Source organism: Lepisosteus oculatus, chromosome 24, assembly GCF_040954835.1.
Source record: "Lepisosteus oculatus isolate fLepOcu1 chromosome 24, fLepOcu1.hap2, whole genome shotgun sequence".
NCBI classification, from domain to species: Eukaryota; Metazoa; Chordata; class Actinopteri; order Semionotiformes; family Lepisosteidae; genus Lepisosteus; species Lepisosteus oculatus.
In genome coordinates this window covers 14936033-14950259 of record NC_090719.1, presented here as the reverse complement: position 1 = coordinate 14950259, position 14227 = coordinate 14936033, and the positions used below count along the sequence as shown (strand labels likewise).

General features: G+C 47.7%; 1 protein-coding gene across 1 annotated transcript; it reads right to left on the bottom strand.

Moving 5' to 3' along the window:
* Window positions 1–496: 496 nt before the first annotated feature.
* gfi1b (growth factor independent 1B transcription repressor) lies at window positions 497–11777 on the bottom strand. The gene is made up of 7 exons (XM_006640752.3): window positions 10612–11777; window positions 8481–8603; window positions 6011–6181; window positions 5336–5577; window positions 4597–4734; window positions 3829–3994; window positions 497–2371 (listed from the first exon to the last, which is right to left on the bottom strand). The coding sequence occupies exons 2-7, from the start codon at window positions 8590–8592 to the stop codon at window positions 2193–2195; spliced, it is 1008 nt and encodes a 335-aa protein (XP_006640815.1). The 5' UTR covers window positions 8593–8603; window positions 10612–11777; the 3' UTR covers window positions 497–2192.
* Between the last annotated feature and the right edge of the window lie 2450 nt (window positions 11778–14227).

The following is a 14227-nucleotide window of genomic DNA, read 5'->3' as shown; positions in this document are numbered from 1 at the left end:
GACTTTCATCTTATTATCCTCTGCCACAGGGAGTGATTCCGGATAGCACCACTTGTGCAGATCTCTTCCATAGCTGTGTAGGCTCCTGTGAGGAAGAACCACATTCACATGGTACTCTGATCCCCACAGCTGAAGCAGTGAGCACAACGGAATGTATAGTGCTCACACTCATCACCCCTTTTCAGATAGTACCTGTAACAGGAGAGACCCCATTGTAGTTACCCATAGGAACAATGACCAGGCTGAAGTGATTCACCAGTCACCTGAGGCACGTGTGAGAAACGTCAGCGGTGATCATGACTCTCCTCGATTTGATTCACCGTGATGTTTTCTCTCCTGTTGTCTTTATGTATTTGTTTTGTTGGGCGGAGTGGACTGTGTTCTTTATTGTGTGTACTGTATGGTTTTCAGTACCAGAAAACCCACAGACTTTTCACCCTTCCTCATTATTTTCACAAACCTTTTGTTGTCTGTAGACTCACTACTGAGACGTTACTGTTTATTTACAGATATTTTATTATTTGTCACTTTATGTGATTATACATAAGGTACAAGCTGTTTTTACATGATTTTATAAATAAAAGACATATAAACAATCTTTTGTTTAGAATACTATTGTTCAAATATAGAAATAATTTTAATCATACAAACTATGATTACTTATGCGGTTCTGGTGATTTAAACCAGACAGTATAAAGACGTAGAATTCAAACTGATCTTCCTGGGTAATAAAAATACTTTTTAAAAACTTTGATAACTTTGTGAGTACTCACTCACTTTGTAAATACAAAAGCACAAACACAGAACTTCATTTAGTCTGAAATCTTAAACTCATATATGCTTTCTTTTTTCATCGAATCAGCTGTCATTGTTTTCAGGTTTTGTTGATTTTTGAAATTCATGAGCACTAATAATCTCAAGCCAGTATGTAGTTATGAGCTGTGGATTTGTTTAGAAAAAAAACACATTAGATCATAGCATGTTATACCCTGACATGTACAACACTGGATTCCCTGCTTAACTTCCCCTACAAACACATGTGAAAGAGATGACAGCATACCTTCTCCTTCCTGCATGTCCCCTCTCTTATTCATCTCCAGCCACCTGGAAAGTCAATTTGTGAATCACGTATCTTATCAGTCCCTCATGAGCCTGATAATCAGCTCTTCCTTGTTAGAAACGTCAGTAGCACTGTTTTCATGCGCACACTAGTTTCAACAGAATATTTTAGCAGCTTTAGAGTAAGAAAACTGCAACAGATAACTGCGTCTGGCTAGAACGATCAATATTTTTGGCACGTGCCTAGGAGGGTACTGTTTGTTGATAAATCCTTCAATGGCGCTGATTAAGGAACTGAAAATTAATGACTTTCTGTATCTGGTATGTCCTAATGTCAAATATAACAGGGAACCTAAGGAAAAGTATCATACTGTATCTTGGTTAAGTTATTTCTGAGGAATACTAAGAACGGAAGGGACTTCCTACATTTAGTATGTATCATCTTAGAAAAATAAAATTTATGGACATTGATTCAATATTTATGGCATTATTTGGGTTAACTGAATTTGCATTACTGACGACTGACACCCCTGAGTAACTGAGCGGGCAGGCGTTTCTTTCGCCCCTTGGCATGGCGTGTTGCGCCACAGCTCCCTTTGTAGTACTTATACGGCAACTTCTCATGGGGCGGGCCTGAAGGAAAAAACGGCCGGAACGGAGTGACCGCGGACAGCACCGATTCAGTCACTTTTCTCGCCGCACGCTGGCAGAAGAAAAAAACAAACGGCCGGGCAGGACCCGAGAGGAGACGATGTCATGTAATGACTCATGACTCAATCTGTAATGAGTAACTCCCAGCGCCGAGCAGTCATCAGAGAAGAGAGACATTGTCCGGAGTCTCCACACCTCCAACGGCTTCCAGCATGAAGGACTCGGACGTGTGTGGACACGGCCCGCGGAGGGGGCGGGGCCCAGTGTCCGGGCGGGGGTCGGGGCCCTGGTGGGGGCGTGGCTCAGTGTCCTAGCGGGGGGCGGGGCCCTGGTGGGGGCGTGACCCGGTGCCCTGGCGGGGGGCGGGGCCCTGGTGGGGGCGTGGCTCAGTGCCCTGGCGGGGGTCAGGGCCCTGGTGGGGGCGTGGCTCAGTGCCCTGGCAGGGGGCGGGGTCCTGGTGGGAGGCGGGGCCCGGGCGGGGCTCACTTGAGCCCATGCTGGCTCTCGTGGTGTCGACGCAGGTCCACCTTGCGCTGGAAGCCCTTGCTGCAGATCTCGCAGCCGAAGGGCTTGAAGCCGGTGTGCTTGCGGCTGTGCGTGATCAGGTTGGAGCTCTGGCTGAAGGCCTTGCCGCACACCTGGCACTTGTGAGGCTTTTCCCCTGCAAGGACACATATTATTATTATTATTATTATTATTACTATTAATATATATCATACACACATATAATAGGTTGGATTCCTGGAAGACGGTAGTAAACTATGGAAGCCTTTAGCAGTGATCCCTTACAGTTATAAATTTAAGTTTGACACAGGTACATTAAAAGCAAATTGGAATATATTTAAGTCACAAAAAAGCAATTCATTCCAACAGGCAGGAATAATCACCCTATTGTTCAGATTTGTAAAGCACTCATTGGAGATAAGTTTAATTTTGCTTTCCAAAGGCTGCTTTTCAACGCCTAACTTCACTCTAGGGAAAATGGGTATGCAAATGAGCTCCAAAAGATCTGTGATAAATGTGTTTTTTATGAGCAGGATTTTCCTGCTGCAAAAAAAATATTACCTTTAAATGTCTTTGAAAGCGAATGGTTTTGCGCGCCTGAGAACTGGTAAAAATAACCCATGCTTGCCTGTGGATGTCCACTGGTCTGCAAAAGCCCTACACACAGTCAGGAGGTATGACATATGTATGCCGTGAGCATCATTAATTTAAGTCTCCACTGGCGTTTTTCACTGTTTTCACAACTTTGTCTTTGTTAATGGAGCCACATTTCCGTGAGAAGAAAGCCAGGATCCACACTAGTGTGCATTCACTCCTCTGCACAGCTGCGTGTAGGAAGAGGTGCCCCAGGGCAGGGCAGCAGGGTGGAGCAGTGGTCAGCACTGCTGTCTCGCAGAGCTGGGGCCCTGGGTTCGATTCCAGACCTGGGCTGCTGTGGGTGTGGAGTTTGTATGTTCTCCCCAGGTTTGTGTGGGTTTCCTCCCACAGTCCAAAGACATGCTGGCAGGTCAACTGGTTTCTGGGAAAATTGTCCCTGGTGTGAGCGTGAGCGTGAGCGTGTGTGTGTCTGTCCTGTCTTGTCCTGTCCTGTCCTGTCCAGGGTGTGTCCTGCCTCGTGCCAGTTGCTTGCTGGGATAGACTCTGGTTTCTCAGCAACCCTGAATTTACACTACTGTTATACCTTGAGTGATGTACTATACCCTAGCTGCTACAGTGTGCCCGGTTGGTGGGCGATCATTGTGATGGACCCAGGTGCTCTCTTGTCCCCTTGTTGACTATGAGCCCAGGGTCAGCCCTGGTCTAATGAGCTGCTGTGGCTCCGATGTGGAAATGACCTACTGTACTTTTACATACATATTATTAACAGTTATTAAAAGTTATGTTAACAGGCCTTATCGCACTCATCCTTAGAACCTTAAATCTTCCTCCTTCATTCTGTGCCTTTTAGGAAGAGTCGAGATAGAATGAAATTATAGAGAGATAAAAAAAAAACCTGAATCTCTGGAAGCCAATATTCTGCTTTCTCTGCTGATCTGAGGAAGAGGTTTCTTTCTGGTGAAGGAGTGTAGTCCCCTCCGCAGGAGACATCGCACAGCGACCCCGGACCGGACTCACCCGTGTGGATGTAGGTGTGCTTCTTCATGTCGGATTTCTGGTGGAACCGCTTGCCACAGTACTGGCAGGGATAGGGCCTGGTGTCGGAGTGGATCAGGAGGTGGGTGGACAGCGTGGAGGAGCGCTTGAAGGTCTTTCCACACATCTTGCACTCGAAACTCCTCTCCTGCAGAAAAACACACACGCACACACTGTAGAGGAACCCAGCAGCTCTCCACGCACCGACACTGGGATTTCGAACACAGACTCGAAACCTGTGTAGTTTAGCATTTTTTCTTTACAAGGTATTAGGACTAAAAAGCACGGCAAACCGTTAGATCTGTCCTGTTATATGTAGGTGAAAGCACACGCCCCAAGAACAGGTGTTTCCTTACTGCTACGGGCAAAATACACCCAACCTGTTCCTGAGAGAGATGTCTATCTCCTTTCATCACTCCAAATAGAGGCCAAGAACTACAAAATGGGAGACAACAAATCCTGTTTCCTCGGAGGGTGTGGAAATGGCTTTCTTGGGCCACTGTATCGGAGGGTCATTGCTTCAGCGGTCCCTTTGGAAAGGCCTTCAGCGCAGAAAGGGGCAGCCAAAAGATGAGGATGAAGAAGAAGGAAAAAATGACACTACCTTGGATGAAAAGAATGAGTAAAAAACGTAAGGAAAAAATAACTGCAGCAAGGAAAGCAGGAAGAGATGGGGAAAGAGAGACAGTAGCACAAGCGATGGTGACGGAGCTGCGCGCAGGAGGGGCAGGTGGGCGTTTCGGCTCGGACCTGTGAGTGGACGTTCATGTGCTGCTCCAGGCTGACCGCGTGGCCGAACGTCTTCCTGCAGATGTTGCAGCCGAAGGGCCTGGTCCCGCTGTGGGAGCGCCGCACGTGCACCTCCAGACCGTGGGGCGTGGAGAAGACCTGGGGGAGCCGGGACAGAGGCAGGGGCTCAGACACCGGCGGACCCCACAGACGGCACGCGGCCCAGGAGCCCCGGCGGCGCGTCTAGTCTAGAGAGCAGCCCTGACGACGAGGGTCTTGTGAATGGGGAGGTGGTGCCTTATTCATGTTGCGGAACTTCATTCACGCAATTCTGCCAACTCACGGCGGGAAACAACTGGCGGCGTTTTGTGGAAGTAAAGGCTGTTGATCGTTTTTCCCTCACAGCTGTCTGGCTCTACAGTTGACTCATTCGGCAGCCGTCAACGAGTGTTTCGGGTGGGTTTGTGAATAATCGTACACTATAGCGACATCAATCTGTTCAAAATCAGCATTTAAAAGTAGCACTATTACTAAATGGGAGCAGTAATAGAAGGATAGACGGTATTGTACATCCTGGGATAATAGCAGGCTGTCATTAAGGGAAAGGATTTCGAGCTCTTAATCTGGGCAAGTGCTGGCTTGTCTCTTGTCGAGCAGAATGGGGAATTTCTGCACCGTTGGTTGCGGATTTTACAGAGAGGTGGCGACCTGCCAGGACGCACGCCCTGGTAGCTAGCGTGCGGGGGACTGTGCCACTCACCTTGTTGCAGGTGATGCAGTGGTAGGTGTCCGAGGTGGGGGAGTAGTGGGTGCTGCAGTCCAGGGCTTGGGGGTGCTCCGGGCTGCCCTTGAGGTGCGCCCCGTACAAGGTGCTGGCGTGCTGCAGGAGAGAGGTGGGAAAGCCGCAGGAGAGCTGGCGGAAATTGTAGGCCGGGTGCAGGGAGTCCCAGGGGAATGAAGGCTTGTAGTAGGGAGGAGACGGTAGCTCTGACATCTGGGCCTCTGGCAGACACAAGAGAGAGCCGGTCAGCTTAATGTCGCCATCACCCCTCGTACGCGGAGCGACACGACCCACGAGGAACAGCATCACCCCTCCAGGAAACCCTTATTAAAGAGCTGCGGCCTCACAGGCTTTGGCTATACCAGGACAGGACACCACTCCCTCACAGGGCAGACGGACACACCAGGGCCAGTTCTCCCAGACTCCAGTTAACCGAGCAGCATGTCTTTGGACATGCACTCATAGGAGACCCATGCCAACGGTTGGTGAAGATACAAACTCCACACAGACAGCGCTCCAGGAATTTAGCCCGCTGAGCTGCCCATATCTATGTGCTTCAGAATAAAATAGCACTACTGTCACTGTGGAGAGCTTTGCGGATGCAGCCCGCAGCTATGGAAGAAGTCGGTGTCCCCTGCGCTCAGGCGGTCTTACCCAGGCTGTGGAAAGGATGTGCGGCAGTGCTCGAGGGCGCTGACACAGGGTCACTGTGGGCTGGCACGGTGTGCTCACCGCCCTGCTCCTGCTTGACGTAGGGATAGCTCGGGACAGCGTGGCCCAGCGGCTCCGCCAGGGGCACCCCCTCATCACGCAGAGGAGGCGGTCCTGCAGATTCAAGAGACCTGATCACAGCTGCGGGAGGGGGAGACGATACCGCAGACACGCAGGCGGACGCGGCACAGGCTGTGAAATCTACCAGTCTCGACCTGGTGAGGCAGAAACCCTTCAAGATGGACTAATATGCACTGGGGTTCTACAGGGCCAGACACTGCACTGGGGTTCTACAGGGCCAGACACTGCACTGGGGTTCTACAGGGCCAGACACTGCACTGGGGTTCTACAGGACTGGCCACTGCACTGGGGTTCTACAGGACTGGCCACTGCACTGGGGTTCTACAGGACTGGCATTGCACTGGGGTTCTACAGGACTGGACACTGCACTGGGGTTCTACAGGGTCAGACACTGCACTGGGGTTCTACAGGGTCAGACACTGCACTGGGGTTCTACAGGACTGGCACTGCACTGGGGTTCTACAGGACTGGCACTGCACTGGGGTTCTACAGGACTGGACACTGCACTGGGGTTCTACAGGACTGGCACTGCACTGGGGTTCTACAGGACTGGCACTGCACTGGGGTTCTACAGGGTCAGACACTGCACTGGGGTTCTACAGGACTGGCCACTGCACTGGGGTTCTACAGGACCAGACACTGCACTGGGGTTCTACAGAACTGGCCACTGCACTGGGGTTCTACAGGACCAGACACTGCACTGGGGTTCTACAGGGCCAGACACTGCACTGGGGTTCTACAGGACTGGCCACTGCACTGGGGTTCTACAGGGCCAGACACTGCACTGGGGTTCTACAAGACCAGACACTGCACTGGGATTCTACAGGGCCAGACACTGCACTGGGGTTCTACAGGACCAGACACTGCACTGGGGTTCTACAGGACTGGCACTGCACTGGGGTTCTACAGGACTGGCACTGCACTGGGGTTCTACAGGACTGGCCACTGCACTGGGGTTCTACAGGACTGGCACTGCACTGGGGTTCTCCAGGGCTGACCACTGCATTGGGTTTCTAGAGGGCCAGACACTGCACTGGGGTTCTACAGGACTGGCCACTGTACTGGGGTTTTACAGGACTGGCACTGCACCATCGCCTGCAAACCTCTTAGCTTTAAAAGTGGGACTGTATTATGAGCTGCACCATGTGTTATTCATCAAAGCTGTAAATACTGTACGTTTTAAGGTTGTCTTCTTTTAAAAAATGTGAAAACAATGGAATATTATATTCAAATATTCATTCTTCTCACAATGTTGTCAAACAGCAGCCTTGCTTTAACATCCCCTGTTGCAGCCTGACCTCGAGTTTTTCCCAATTATTATTATTTTATTTTTTTTGCTCTTTCTTTAGTTTCAAGAAAAGATTGCTTGCAGATTACACATTCTGTAGCTTTAGGGAACCTTCTAGGAAGGTCTGCAGACTGGGACTGTTTCAACGCAAGACGTTTACAAAGGCATTACAGGAAGTCAAGTGGAGCAGAAATCCATGCTGGTGTGTGTCACAACGCCGTGTCGGACTGGTTCTGGACACCTGCCGGGCTAGATCTGGGATATGGCAGGATTGAACGACCTTTATTTGAATAGAACTCATTTGCATAGCCGTGGTACCTACCCTAACCGCTCTCCCGCCCCACGATTTCCATGAAGCAGAGCCGCTCAAAGTAATCTAAGCCGGCTCCAAAAGAAACAGGAGCCCGGCTGTAGCGAGTTTCACAGTCACCGCAACACGGCCTATCTCCTAGCCAGACAGGTGTTCGTGCTGCTCTGACAGATAGCGCGCACTAGAAACAACGACATGTTACAACAAAACATCGCCTGTTTGCTAGAACGATAACTTACATTGAGCGCTGCATAATCGTTTTTTTTTTTTAAGAAATCACCTACATCCCAGCATGTGAATTTATTCTTTATGGGTAGTTTTTTTTTTTTTCATGTGACTTGAGTACTGTTGCGCCCTCTCTCGGGCCGAACCGAGGTGAGGTTTTTCAAGAACCGTTAACGGCGTTGCGCAATTAAAAAAAAAAAGTTCTACTCAGACATCGCCAATATGATCTTAATTATTATTATTATTTTGCCTTTGACGATACAGAAGCTATTTTGAAACCTGGCAGCGGGTGCGTTTCAGTTTGAGGTTTTCAGGAGCCGAGTTCTGGCAAAAGAAAAGCGTTCTGAACACGAAAGGAACAGTCAAATTTCAAAAGAAATAAATTGTAAGCAAAGGGCCGCATCGTCTTTCCAGGTTTATCCACATGGCGCAGCCCTGTGCAGGGGGCAGCGCGACAGCGTGTTGTGAAGAAAACCATAAATACGAGACTGAGTCTCTGCCGGTCTTACTCTCGCCGTGAGTCTCCGCAGACTGCTTGTCCGCAGTGCGCTCCTGGTCGACAAACCGGCGCAGGTTGTGCGACAGACACCGCTTGCTCTTCACCAGGAAGGACCGGGGCATGGCAACGCTATCTGTGGGGGAAACAACACGCGAGACCAGGGGTTACTGTGTGTACCGGTGCACCGCTCTGGACCTCGCATACCTGTAACAACGGAGAGGAGAGGGTATAAGGACCCGTGGGAACAGGATCGAATTGTACAGCATTCCTGTGCCACCAAGGCGAAAGCGCGACCACGACTTCCACATGCCTGATGTGCAGTGGCTATCTATTTCACACGAGTCGATATGGAGTAAAATTCAGTAAAAGTGTCTGTTCGCCCGCACAGCGCAGATCCTGGGACGTTGTGGTGGATTGTGAGTGCGAGAGACGAGGCTGAACTGACCAGAGGGACGACGGACCTATACAGGGCCAGGACTCGGCGGTCATGACCTGTCTGTTTACATAGCCTGGTGAAGACTGACCATGTATAGACCGTGTATATACATGTATAGACACCGATTATTCCGAACAGCGTGTCTTGGGACTGTGGGGGCGAACCTGCACGGAACCACGAAGAACATGCAGACTTCACACAGAAGGCGCCTCGGGCAATCAATCAGAATCACAGCCAGGGACTGTGAGGGGAAGCTATCTGACACGCAACATGAATAATAATAATAATAATAATAATAATAACAACAGGGGTACTGTTATTCAAACCACGGACTCTGAACGTTATATCATAATTAGTACAGTATCATAGCGAAATTGAAGAACTTTCGTTTGTCTAACAATACACCACTAATTGTAGGACGTCCTTTTCCTGGCGTGGGTCAGTGAGTCTTCAATACTCTCCCACTTCAATATAATCAAAGGCTGATTAATCCGCTGTGAGCTTCATTTGAATTGGCCTCTGCACCAGTTACACTGCTGGTGCGTTTGAGACCACTGATTCAGACAAGTATCGCCGAAGACCTGACGTTCCCACCACACAGACCGGGCGATTCCACACTCATGCCGCTTATAATGCGATGCTCTGCTCTTCAGCGCACAAGTCTCGAAACCTCCCGGTTATTCTGAAAAAGGTTTATTGGGAGGCTGAATAATGAATGACGGTAGTATTTACATGATGAAGCCCTTTACCCGACATTTTCCTAATCGACGAAAACAAATCAAACTAAAAAACGTCAACGCTTTTTAACAAAATAAGCAAATTAGTTTCAGTGCTCCCGCTGATCCGCCCATGTACTGTATTTGCACTGTGTTGTTTCAGGATTACAGCACCGTAGGAATATGGTGTAGATATAGGCTTCATGCCCGTGCATTCTGCCGAATTAGAAGACCCGTAACAAGTGACTTAATATAAACGCTGTGGTTCAAATGAAATAATTCGTTTATATAAAGCTGTATAAACTTTCGACTCTCGAGGTAGGGCTAAAGAGTTTTAAAAGTTAATTATGCTACAAATAGAACCTAAGACTACAATTTTTTTGGCCTGTGTACACTTAACATATTGCAGAAAAAGATTACCGTTTCATTATATAGCATTAAGACCTAAAAAGGTCAGAATTCTGCGATTTTTAAACCACCCAATATTTAAACAATTTTGGTAATACAACTCGTTTGTTCTTTCATTTGACGTGCTATTGCAAGACCTTTTCCTGAAATTAAAGTGCAATTAATTTACAATCGTACATGATCGGGATTATAATCAGTTACCGTCGCATTTTTAAGCAGCTGACAAACAACAATTTAGATGGTCGGTCAGGCCAGAAAAGTTAAAGCAGATTGATTTACAAAAAAAAAAACAGCTTTATTAATTTTCATTTCAGAAACTAAAATTGGATTTCCAGACGTATGCATGAAACATTTCCAAAACTTCAGAAGTATCGAGTAAGAAGACGCTGTATAAATGTCCTACATACACATGAAGTGCATTTCACGCTTGTTATCGAATTAATTAAAAACACTGCTGATTATCGCTCGCAAACCTGGTCATATATTAAGTGCGTAGTTTTACCACAGTGTCCCTTACTGGGAGAGCATTTCTAATTAGCTACACTGGAATCTAATGAAACTATAATACATTTTCCTCTTACCTTCACTGCAGAAAGTGTCAAACGAAACCGGCTCTCAGCTGTCCGTTTCTCTTGCCCGCAAGTTTTAAATTACTTTTAGTTTTCCTGGCGGTTAATGTCTCTCCTTCCTCTTTGAGCGGGGTCTTGCGCTGTCTTAAAATCCCGTCTTCAAATTCAAGCCTCTGTCCTCGGCTGCCGTTTCTCCTCCCTGATTTCCAATCTGATAAATTTGTGGTAGAATCTGACTGTGCTGATTCGACCAATGGAAGACTGGTACACAAGAGAAATTTGCTTATACTGGGAAAAAAAAAATGCCTTGATGAACGCATGACAAAAGCTCGCCCAAACCTGAGGAGTCAAACAAAGAGATTAAGAAAGAAAAAAAACAACTTCGTTTCTAGTTCTATACCAAAAAAAAATGTCACATTAACATAATAAAATAAAATATTATTATAATAAGATATCACCATATAAATAATTCCCGAAGACATATTGTTACACTTGAGAAACCCTCATTATGAAGTAGAAGATAGGCTTGATAAACACAATAAAAGGACACACAAGGACTGGCCCGAGTGATGTGGTACGCACTTGCGAGTGTATTATTTTATATGACGTGATACAAACACGTTATAGTCTTTTTTCCTCTCAAAATAACAACGAAACAATTCGCATCTTTTTTCTTCAACGAGAAACTCCGTTTGGGTGTGGGTTTAGCCAGAAGAAGTACAGCAGTTGATTTACAGAAATTCAAGTATTGTGTAGGGCTTGCCAGTCGGAGAACATCGGTGTATTTAAATCCACAAATTGAAATGAGCTTAAAATAATCATATTTCCATTTTTTGAACTATGATATTATCGGTGCATTGCACGTGTTATCCTCAGTTGATGAAGTGTGATCTGAAATCTACGGTACAAGATATGTTCATTTTCTTTTCAGTATGATGCATTATTTAAATCAAATATTTCCCCCTCAGGGATCGAAACGTTTGCTAATTTTTCCGGTTTCTGCCGCTCCGCTATCGGGATTTGTTTAATAAACGTCCCCGGAAATCCATTTTTGCTTAAAATAAATACACCCAACCTGTATGACAATCTTCCTTATGAACACAAGTGCGCTGACGAGCTGTGTTTATGGAGTGTGGTGGTTATATGCAGATTGACATCTGTGCATGCACACTTCTCGTCCTCGTGTGAGTTCATAAGAAATGGAAAATGCTGTCTTTTCGAAATAAAGCCTCATAGGAAAGAATGATCAATAAAATATTCTTTCATTTATTCATAATGTGTCAACGAGCATTCTAATTATTAACGTCAAACGACTGGAAAACGAAATATTTATTTCGTATAAGACTTTATTTTAAAAAACACATCCTTTAAATAACGGGTGCGGGAGAGGAGCTGATCACATTCCTACTGCACTACGCCGTTTTTCACTCAGGCTCGCCGAGGAATGGGCAGGAATGCACTCTGTGCGTGTGGGATGTTGAAAAGGGGTCATTTTCTCCCGGGGTGATTTTGAATGGGGTGGTTCACTCTAGGACAGTGAATTCGTGCGCCATCTGGTGGCTAAATCGTGCAAACGCCGTCAACCCGCCACGATTTTACAGCCTGACAGTAGGTTGTTCATGCTTCTCACAAAAGTAACGCAAGTGTAAATAAATTAAAAACATACAGACGTTTAAGGCTACCGACGCCACTGTACAATGAGCGTATTTTCCCATTTCGAAAGACCAGAATTGTTTTCTGACACGGTTTTGCCTTGAAACCCAGAATAATTATGTGAAAGCCACTGGACACCTTAGCCTTTAAAAAGATCGCAGCTACACGAGAGGTACTAGAAACAAGTGAGTTTGTGAATGTTTTAATTCTGTTACAAGAGGAAAAAGGAGTTTGAATGTGCCGGTATCAATTCCCCGCTGTGACAGAATACCCAGGGGTGCTCATGATGGTGTAATGACAAACTGTAACCAGTAGATAGAGCCCTTCCCTTTAGGAAACAGATCTTTACAGCCAGCGTTGCTCAGTCTGCTGTTGCACACAGGATTTACAGTTACTGTTAAAAAGAAAACATTAAGGCGTGTTCTTTTATGGTTTCCAGCATGAATCTCCTGGCCAAAGCATTTTCAACTAGGACCCTAGGGCCTGTGGGAGTCTCCTGGTAAAAGCCTCACAGTGCTGGGGCCCTGGGGTGCTGTCTGTGTGGAGTTTGCATGTTCTCCCCATGTTTGTGTGGGTTTCCTCCAGGTGCCCCGGTTTCCTCCCACTGTCCAGAGACCTGCTGGTGGGTTAAATGGCTTCTGGGAGAACTGGCCCTGGTGTGAGTGTGTGTCTGTATCTGTGTGTGCCCTGCGGTGGACTGGCGTCTCGTCCAGGGGGTACCCTGCCTGGCGCCCGTTGCTTGCCAGGATGGGCTCCAGCTCCCCCAGCGGCCCTGAACTGGATGGACAGATCACGTGAGTGGCAGGCTGGGCTAGACTGTCGCTGTAGACCGTGCAGTTCTGGAGAGGAAGGCCTTGTGTAAAATAAAATAGAGGGCATCAGGCCACACTATTTACAGACCCAGTGATGGCGGAAAATCCATCTTTCAAAAGGTGATGCAGTGACTGAACCAGACGTGGGATTTGCGCTCGGCAAGACTCGCTAAAGAGATCTAGCAGACTGGCAGGCAAGCCTGTCCTCCACAGGTTCAGGGACCCGGGATCACGGACTTAGCTGTGGTCTCTGGTAACCCCGTCTCTGAGCCCACGGTTGAATTATTGATTCATTTCATAAGAACAGCTGGTAAAACATTGGGAGGATTTCAGCCTAAATTAAAAAAAGCTGTGCTAGCTGGACTCTTAACGACCGGATTCAAGCCACTACTGGCTGGAACTGTGACAATATAACAGCTGCTCCAGGGCTTCAGCGCTCGTGATAGAAAGAGGCCCAGAGACACCTGCAGACACAGCGGCCCTCCAGGAGCAGGACTGGGCTCCCTACTGTAGCCTGAGCAAGCAAGCTAACGAATGAGGTCATCGATCAGCACTGGAGCTGTGACGGCAACCAGCAGAGACTGGGTCTGGGTGTGCTGGAGTAAGTCTCAGTGGTTGTGGCCACTCAGACCCAGTCTAGAGATCCCCTGGATCAGATCTGGAAATGCAGAGGCCCCAAGTTAATTGATTTTCGGTGTACAGCATTGCCACGCCACATTCTCCCTATCGAAATGGACAGCTCATCTGGGATGTACTTCACTGGCTTTTGTCAAGAGCCCAAAATTGGAAACACGGGTTCTTCAAACCATCGGGGTGAATGGCACAGTAAAACGAGAGGGATTAACTCTGATGAAAGCCATTATATCTGCGATGGCCACTCCGATGGAGACCACGAGCTGTATCGGCATTTAGCAGATTTCAGCTCTGCAATAATGGGGTCATAAAGAGGTTATTCCCCCCGCCCCACTGAGAAAGTGTGAGCTGATTCCAACCGCCTCTCTTAATTGCCACCCAGTCCTTCACCCGCCCCCTGACGGAGCCTGCTGGCCCTTATCTGCCCCCTGTGCAAACTCTGCCCCTCCATTCTCCTGCCTTTATGCAGTCACGCGCCTGCGCGGGCAGCCTGAGTCACGCGAAAGCCGCGTCACACACAAGCGCATCAC

Coding starts and splice junctions, on each gene's coding strand:
- gfi1b (XM_006640752.3), bottom strand. CDS start 8,592: ATGCCCCGGTCCTTCCTGGTGAAGAGCAAGCGGTGTCTGTCGCACAAC. Junction 6,182..8,480: donor TGCGGAGACTCACGGCGAGA/GTAAGACCGGCA, acceptor TTGAATCTGCAG/GACCGCCTCCTCTGCGTGAT. Junction 4,735..5,335: donor ACTGCATCACCTGCAACAAG/GTGAGTGGCACA, acceptor CGGCTCCCCCAG/GTCTTCTCCACGCCCCACGG.